At 40.6% G+C, this 8,625-nt stretch overlaps 1 protein-coding gene across 1 annotated transcript; it reads right to left on the reverse strand.

The window, feature by feature from the left end:
- Positions 1-3,474: 3,474 nt before the first annotated feature.
- Positions 3,475-8,034, reverse strand: LOC101117735 (melanoma-associated antigen B10-like). The gene is made up of 2 exons (XM_015104692.2): positions 7,134-8,034; positions 3,475-3,584 (listed from the first exon to the last, which is right to left on the reverse strand). The coding sequence occupies exons 1-2, from the start codon at positions 8,032-8,034 to the stop codon at positions 3,475-3,477; spliced, it is 1,011 nt and encodes a 336-aa protein (XP_014960178.2).
- Between the last annotated feature and the right edge of the window lie 591 nt (positions 8,035-8,625).

Raw genomic sequence — 8,625 nt, forward strand, 5'->3', positions numbered from 1 at the left:
ATTTTCTTATAGTATATAGATTGTGTTTTCATCTTTTTAAAAGAGGCTTTTACAGGACAGAATATTTTAATTTTGGTGTGAGCCAATTTATGAATTTTTACTTTTATGATTGTGCTTTATAGGTCAACACTGTCAGTCTAACCCTATATCCTGAAATGCTTCTTTTATTTTCCCCTAAATGTTATATCATTTTAAGTTTCAAATTTAAGTCCATGATGTATTTTGAGTTAATTTTATGTTATAAAATGTGTTTATGTTTATGTGTATAATGTTAGGCTTAAGTCAAGGTTACTTTTTTTTTGCCTATGACTGTCCAAATGCTCCAGCACTGTTTGTTGAAAAGGCTATATTTCGTACATTGAAGTGCTTTTGCAGTTGAGAAAAATAAGTTGGGCATTTCCTTAGGTCAGTTTATTTCTTGGTTCTCTATTCCTTTCTGTTGATCTGTTTGTCTGTCCCTCTGCCAATACCACACATCCTTGATTACTGTGGCTATATAATGTTTTAAATGCTGATTAACAGATTCCTCCCATGTTATTCTTCTTTATCAAATTTTTTTTTAGCTACTCTAGTTTCTTTATCTTGCTGTGTATATTTTACAATAAACTTGGTTGGATTTTTATAGGAATTATAATAAGTATATCAGTTGGTGAAGAGTTGTCATCTTTACTATATTGAGTCTTCTATTTCTTGGGTATTGTATGTCTCTCCATTTATTTAAATCTTCCTTGCTTTCTTTCAGAATTTTAGTCTCATTAGTCATAACCATTCAAGTCCTGTACATGTTTTTGTAAAGGTACATTTAAGTATCTGATTTTTTTTCTCATTTTCTAAGTGATTGTAAATAGCATTAAATTTGTAATAGTGGTATCCACAATTGCAGTTGTTTTATATATGTTTACCTTCTGTCTTATGACTTTGCTGAACACACTTCTTGGCCCAAGGAAGTATTTTACTTTTTTTTTTTTTTGGTAGATTCCCTGGAATTTTCTAGGCAGAAAATCATGTCATCTGCCAACAGTGATGGTTTTATTTCTTCTTTCTGGTCTGTCAGCCTTTTATCGCCCTTTCTTTCCTTATTCACTGGGTAGTATTTCCAGCATTATGTTGAACAAGAATGTTGAGAGCAGACATCCCTTCCTTGTTCTCAGTGTTAGGGCAAAAGCAGCCTTTCACTGTTTAGTATAATGTTAGCTATGGATTATTTATTTATTTGTTTTTTGGTAGAAGCTATCGACTTAAAGAAGTTATACTCTAATCCTGTTTTTCTTCTGAGTTTTTATCATGATGGGTGTTGAATTTTTTTCAAATGCTTTTCCTTTATCAATTGTTGTTGCTGCTGCTGCTGCTGCTAAGTCGCTTCAGTCATGTCCGACTCTGTGCGACCCCATAGATGGCAGCCCACCAGGCTTCCCCGTCCCTGGGATTCTCCAGGCAAGAATACTGGAGTGGGTTGCCATTTCCTTCTCCAATGCATGAAAGTGAAAAGTGAAAGTGAAGTCGCTCCGTCGTGTCTGACTCCTAGTGACCCCATGGACTGCAGCCTACCAAGCTCCTCTGTCCATGGGTTTTTCCAGGCAAGAGCACTGGAGTGGGGTGCCATTGCCTTCTCCGTTATCAATTGTTAGGATCATGTAATTTTTCTTCTTTAGTTGGTTAATATAGTAGGTTTAGCCTGATTGATTTAAAAAGTTTAATCAGTCATGGATCCCTGCAGCCCTGCTTTTATGGTCTTTCAACTGACTGAATCAGGCCCACTCAGATTATCCAGGAAAATTTCTCTTTAAGTCAACTAATTAGGGGTTTAAATTACATCTATAAAGTTCTAATTGATGAGTTCTCCAGAAAAGCAGAACCACTGGGAGATTATAGATAGATGGAAAGATAGGTAGAAAAAGAGACCAGAGGGAGACAGAGAAGAGAGGGGAAGGGAAAGGAATGGAAAGAAGAAAAAGAGACTTTAAGGAATGGTTCTTGTGATTATGAAAGGTAGGAAGTTTAAAATATTCAAGATGTACCACCAGGCTGGATACCAAGGAAAGAGCTGATATTTCAGTTCCAGTCCAAAAACTGTCTGCTGACACATTTCCCTCTTGCTCAGGGGAAGTCATTTTTTTTTTTTTTTGGTTTGGTTTTTTTTCAGGCTGATTCAGGCACATTGTAGATGGCAGTATGCTTTGCTCAAAATTCATCAATTTACATGTTACTCTAAAGCATAGACTCCTGGAAACATTCAGAATAAGTTTTGACCATGTATCTGAACATCATGGCCCAGCCAAGCTGACACATACAATTGAAACCATAAATTTAACTATCATCAGTGGTGTCACTGTAACACCTACATTAAGTGATTGATTGAATACATAGGGACTTTGGCCGGGCTATGTTAGGTTTTTGCTTAACCTAATTAGGAAACAGGGATATATAAATTAAAATAACTCTATGACAAATGGCAAAACATAATGTCTGTGAGAATGCATTCACATAGATAATTGGTGCAAACGTGAATTGGTATGGCATTTTTAGAATGAAATTTTAGCAGTATTTATAAAAATTGAAAATAATAACACTTTCTACTTGAATATAGGTTACACACAGCTATGTCTTTTAAAAAGTGCATATTTTCCAAAGAATTAATGTTCCAAAATGCTTATTTCAGTTCTATTGGTCATAGCATAAAGTGGGAAGCAACTACATGTCTATCAGTGGAAGAATGGTTAAGTTACAGCACATTCATGGCAAGTCTAGGTAGAAGTTACAAAAGTGAAGTAGATACATATGTCCTGCTATGGAAGGGTCCTTCATTTTATTAGTTGATCATTTATTAATTGACAGAGGCAAGAGGGAGAAGAATATATACACCACTACCTATGTATTAAACAAACACAATGTATGTTTATTAAATACATTTATATGTGAAAAAACCTAGAATCAACTTTAGCACATCAGATTGTTCATAGTGGTTAACTCTGGAGAATGGCTGAATTTTTAAGAAATATTCTAAAGAGTGGAATTATGATTTATTTGTCTTGTTAGAATTTTTTTCTTTGCAAGAAAGCTCTTTGTACTGATACCTTAGTAATTGGAATATTTAAATAAGTCTGACAACGGAACTGTGCTACCCTGGTGGTTCAGATGGTAAATAATCTATCTGCAATGCAGGAGACCCAGGTTCAATCCCAGGGTCAGGAAGATCCTCTGGAGAAGGGAATGACTACCCACTCTAGTATTCTTGCCTGAAAAATCTCATGGAGAGAGGAGCCTGGCGGGCTACAGTCCATAGGGTTGAAAAGGGTCTAACAGACAACAGCAGAACTAGTAGCTGTGATTCAGTGAGATAAAACTCTCTTAATCTGAAACGTGAAAGGCTTAAAACAAGAAGCATTTACTGCACATAAAGTGGATGAGGTTGGCAGGGACTCCCTGCTGTCAGTTGAAGTAGAGTTCCAGGCTTCCAGCTCTTGGATGTCCATCTCAAGACAGGTTCTCCATGTTTGCTGCCAAACAGACAAAAAAGCATGCAAGTGTCAAACTGGTTCTCGTGTGTCTTAGCCTGGAACTGACAAATGTCATTACTTTAGCTTCTATTTCAGTGGCAAGGGCTACTCACACAATCCTTTCTAGCTATGCATGTACTTGGCAGTGTAGTATTTCCAGGAATCTAGGAAGTAGAGGAAGCCAGGATATGGGTGAACATTTGTAGTCTCTCCCACAGACTGTTAGACAATCTGTGTTCAATACAGAGCAACTATTATATAATTTGTTATGACAGCAACCCTTTTTGTTTCTTGAAGTTTCTGAGAAGTACAGATTCACCTTGCAATTAACCAGCTTTTTCAAGAGACTAAGATGTGATAGGTGCTAATAAAGGATGCCATTTCATTTTCAAAAGGGGCCTGAAAAATATCAGTATGAAAGGTTCACCCTTCTTCACTCAGTAGTACCTCTCTACACTGCTCTTTGAAAGAACCTCTATCATCTCAGTAGCCTGAGCATTTTCTTCTTTCTTTTTGGTGCATGTTCAATATCTTAACTTGGGAGCCCCTCCTACATGTCACCTAACTGAAAATAATAGAACATTTTCATCTGTGAAATGAAAATGTACAGGTGCCATTAGACAACCTGAAAACTAGCATTTTCTTCTGGGGAATGTCCAGAGATAAAAGGCAGTGGAAAGATGGTGAATTATTTTTCTTTCTTTTAAAATTAAAGCTAGCATGACTGCCAAGGAACCATTTTCCACCTTCTACAAGTACTGCAGAATTTGTAGGAATTCAGCTTCTCTAGATGTTTGCTTATACAGTGATTTCCATGGTGTTTCCTTATCTACCATTTGCGGAAGAGGATTTGATTTTTGACCACATAAGTATTCTCACATATAAATACATATGTCCAGTTTCAAAGAAGACACTAGTAAACTCCTAATTCAGATATCAAGTATTTGTTGCTCAGTCGTGTCCAACTCTTTGTGATCCCATGGACTATAGCTTGCCAGGCTCCTCTATCTATGGAATTCCCCAGGTAAGAATACTGGAGTGGGTAGTCATTTCCTTCTCCAAGGGATCTTCATGAGCCAGGGATTAAATTTGGGTCTCCTGCATTGCAGGGAGATTCTTTACCATCTGAGTTAAGGCTGATTTGAAAAACCCCTTTCTAACTTCAGAGTTACATGGTGGAAACCAGCAGGTTCTGTGCCTAGTCATATTCTACTATCCAGTGTATTTGGAAAATGCCTTGAGTGTGATAAAGATGCCGATGGAGGACGATCACATTTCTAAAATTCACTGTCCAATGTGAACTCTACAAAGTAAGGGCTGTTGCTCTCAGAGGGATCCCATGATGAGGATCCATCAAGAGATGACTACAGGGAGTTGGAATATTCCATCAGGATGAGGGCAGATGATTCTGGGCTGTCTATTCCACTGGGAGCAGGACTCAGTGTCCAGAGCAATTAAGAAACAAAAGGTCTATAGCTGGGAGGAGTGGGCCTCAGGTGGGCAACAGACACTCTCCAATCAGGGGTCTTGTCCCAATTCTACCACATGCAACCCTGCCATACGAACTTGGGCATATTGCCAAGCTCTGTGAGCCTTAGTTTCTTCATCTGTGAAATGGGACTGATAAGCCCTGTGTTATAGGGCTGTTGAAATCCATGTGCTGAATGTAAAACAACTAATGCACTGTCTTTAGTACACTGGGTCTTTAATGATTAGCAGTTATTACTATTATCTTGACCTCAGACCCTAACACCCTCTTTATTGGGATTTATTTATTGAGAAGATGTTAGGGAAAATGCAATACTCTAGGACATGGTATACCAAGTCAGTTAAAAATGGTTATTAGCAAGAAAACCTAAATCAGTTTTCCCCTTTAGAGCATATATTATTTCTGTTTTGGAGTTTTGTTAAACTGAATGCACCTCAAAGCCCCTAGAAGTTGTGTAGAGGAGCACTCCTTCCATTCCCACTCAGCTGCCCTTCTACCAAAACCACCCTTATTTTCATTTACTTTGCCCCTACCAAAAATCTTCCCTGGTAGCTCAGATGGTAAAGCGTCTGCCTACAATGTGGGAGACCCGGGTTCGATACCTGGGTTGGGAAGATCCCCTGGAGAAGGAAATGGCAACCCACTCCAGGACTCTTGCCTGGAAAATCCCATGGACTGGGGAGCCTGGTAGGCTACAGTCCATGGGGTCGAAAAGAGTCGGGCACGACTGAGCGACTTCACTTCACTTACCAAAAATCTAGATCTCACATTTCCGTTTTCACTTGCTTAGTCGTGTCCAACTCTGAGACCCCATGGACTGCAGCATGCCAGGCTTCCCTGTCCTTCACTATCTCCTGGAGTTCGCTCAAACTCATGTCCATTGAGTCGGTGATGCCATCAACCATTTCATCCTCTGTTGTCCCCTTCTCCTGCCTTCAATTATTTCCAGCATCGGGGTCTTGAACCCCATAAACAGTATGAAAAGGCAAAAAGATCTCACACAGAGGTTTATAAATTACACTCAAGATAATCTCATTAAAATGTCCTTTGAATGGAGTCAGTTCTGGCTCTCTAAAAGCAGCAAAAACAGTGCTATCCCAATAGCTGGTGGCACTTTAAGGGAACATCACTCTGTTTCTCAGAAACTCCTTGACGACAGTGTACATAAAACAACTAGCTTGTGTACTGTGTTCAGGTGCACTGCTACATGAGCACAGGGCAAGTTCCATTCCTGCCCCAAAGTACAGATTTCTTTGGCTTACCATAATACTATGTTCAGTGCAATAAGTTTCAGGTTATTAGCTTCAGACTCAGATACACTGGAGAGTCTGGCTCCTGCTCACCACTTCCATGCCTCACCTTGCCCACCACTCAGCTTCACTGAAGCTTCCACTGAAGGACTTATGGTTTCTCAAGGCCCCAATATGCCTCGTCTCAGGGCATTTAAACTGACTTCTGTCATATGGATCCTCCATCTTCTCACTCATTTTTCCTTGTCCTTTAGGTCTTAGAGAATAGCCACCATCATCTTTATGTAACTGCTGCTCCTATATGCTAAAATACTATGGATGGGGATTGGGTCTTACTTATCCTAATGTCCTCAGGACTAGTGTGGTGCCTTTTGAAGAGTAGCTGCCCAATTAATGTTTGGAGTTAATGTTCCTTCTACATCTTGAATGAGCTAAGCAAATCCAAATATATGTATTTAATTTTTTTGTAGAACACATTAACAGAAAAAAACAAGCCAGGAATTGACCATATTTTACTTTTTATTGCTATTTATTGACTCCAACTATCTTACTGCTGCATTCTCAGAAATTGCCAAGGAAATTCCTGGTTTCCATTTACTACAGAATAACAAATCTCTTACTCTTAAATCTGAGGAACAGTAATAGATGTGTAAACAATGTCATTCATAAACTTACATTCTTATGCTCATAAATCCTCTTGTTAAAAGAAAAAAAATTGAAAGATGCCAAAAAGAGGTAAATTTCCAACACAGTGAAATATAAGAATACACAGGTGTTATATACTTTTTCCCCTAATCCCACTCCAGCCTTCCATTGTTTTCAAACATTGACATCCCTTTTTAAGAACAAAGTGCAGAGTCTGCCTCCGTCTTCAGTAAGGGTAGGAGAAACCAGAACTTGCACTGGCCATGGCACTTGTGCCGGCTGCAGCTTCAATTCTGGCTCGGGCTCGCTCTTCCTCATCTCTCAAAGCCTCCTCGTACTGAGATGGGAAGCTCTTGGGGTTGGTCCCATGGATCTTAGCCAAAAACTCCAGCAATTTCATCTTGCTGACTTCAGCATGGGCTCTAGGACCCCACAGGAATTCATAGCGAGGGGGATCACTAGTGGGCACCTGCTGGTACTCCAGATACCTTTCCTTCACCAAATCACTGGTGATGAGCCTTCTCGGTTCCCCAAAGATGAAATGCTTCCTCCCAGAATATATATCCATCATATTCAGCACTTTCCAGACTTCCTCCTCAGTGGCGCAGTTCCCCTTCATGAAGACCACTCCCAAGATGATTATCAGGAGGCCAGTCTTGGGCATGCCCTGTTGATCACTCAGCATTCCGTTGTAGGTGAGATCCAGCTTGTTAGCAAGGGTATAGCTATGACTGATGGGATCTACTTCCTTCACATCAAGGCCAAAGACCAGCTCCATGCGCTCAGAGGCACTCCTGAGAATCTCAAGGAAGTCATCCTTGTACTCTTTGACAACATTACCAATCATGTCTGCCTTTGTGACCGGCTCTCTCATTTGATATTTTTGCAGCAGGAAACTGATTAGCAGTTCCACCTTTTCATCTAGAAGGTCTATGTGCAAGTTCTCAAGGTCTGGCAAGGATTGCAAAGTGCTCGATTGTTCCATCTCTTCTTGGCTAGTGGAACCCCCTTCTGATTTTTCCATCTCTTCCTGGCTGCTGGAACCCTCTGTTGATCTGCTTAATGAGGTGCCTGTGGTGACAGTGGAGGAGAAGGAGGCACTCTGAGAACACTGGGAAGAACTGGGTGTCCCAGAAATAGAACTGTCCTTCATGGGGCAGGGTATCAGAGAAGAGGAGGAGGAAGAGGAAGCCTCATTCTCAGCCTGTGTTACCTGTGCACCTGCCAGGCCCTGGGTCTCCCTGTGTGCCTAAAAGTATTGCTCATGTGGGAAGCATGGACTCTCCTTATTATCAGCCATAGGTGGCAGCTGACAGGAGTGTCATCAAGAGAGTGGGTTAAGAGGGCCCACAGTTTAAGGGAGAGGGGGAGGGTATGACTGGTCTCAGCTGGTAAACTTTGCCATCACAGGTCTTCCCCAAGGACAGTATTCTAGGGGGCCTCACAGGTATTCTGTCCTACACCACCTGTTCCATAATAACCTGAAGGAGGAATGGAAAAATTCCTCAGGATGCAGCTGGCCCTCTCAGACTGAAAGCAGGGCAAGGTTGAGGCATGTGGGGTCCCTTGTGTTCAAAGGTGTGTTATCTGCTCAGCCTTCATTAAGGGTCTTCACCTTGAGTCAATGCATTGATTGGAACCTTTCCTCCTCCTGAACTAGGGCCACCCGCCCCCATCCTCAGAGTAGGGTAGTTACTTCCCTGAGAACCCCGAGTAGGAAGTCTGAGGATGCCTGAGTGTAATA

Source organism: Ovis aries, chromosome X (genome assembly GCF_016772045.2).
Source record: "Ovis aries strain OAR_USU_Benz2616 breed Rambouillet chromosome X, ARS-UI_Ramb_v3.0, whole genome shotgun sequence".
Taxonomy (NCBI): domain Eukaryota; kingdom Metazoa; phylum Chordata; class Mammalia; order Artiodactyla; family Bovidae; genus Ovis; species Ovis aries.

Coding starts and splice junctions, on each gene's coding strand:
- LOC101117735 (XM_015104692.2), bottom strand. CDS start 8,034: ATGAAGGACAGTTCTATTTCTGGGACACCCAGTTCTTCCCAGTGTTCT. Junction 3,585..7,133: donor AAGTGCCATGGCCAGTGCAA/GTTCTGGTTTCT, acceptor CCACTGAAATAG/AAGCTAAAGTAATGACATTT.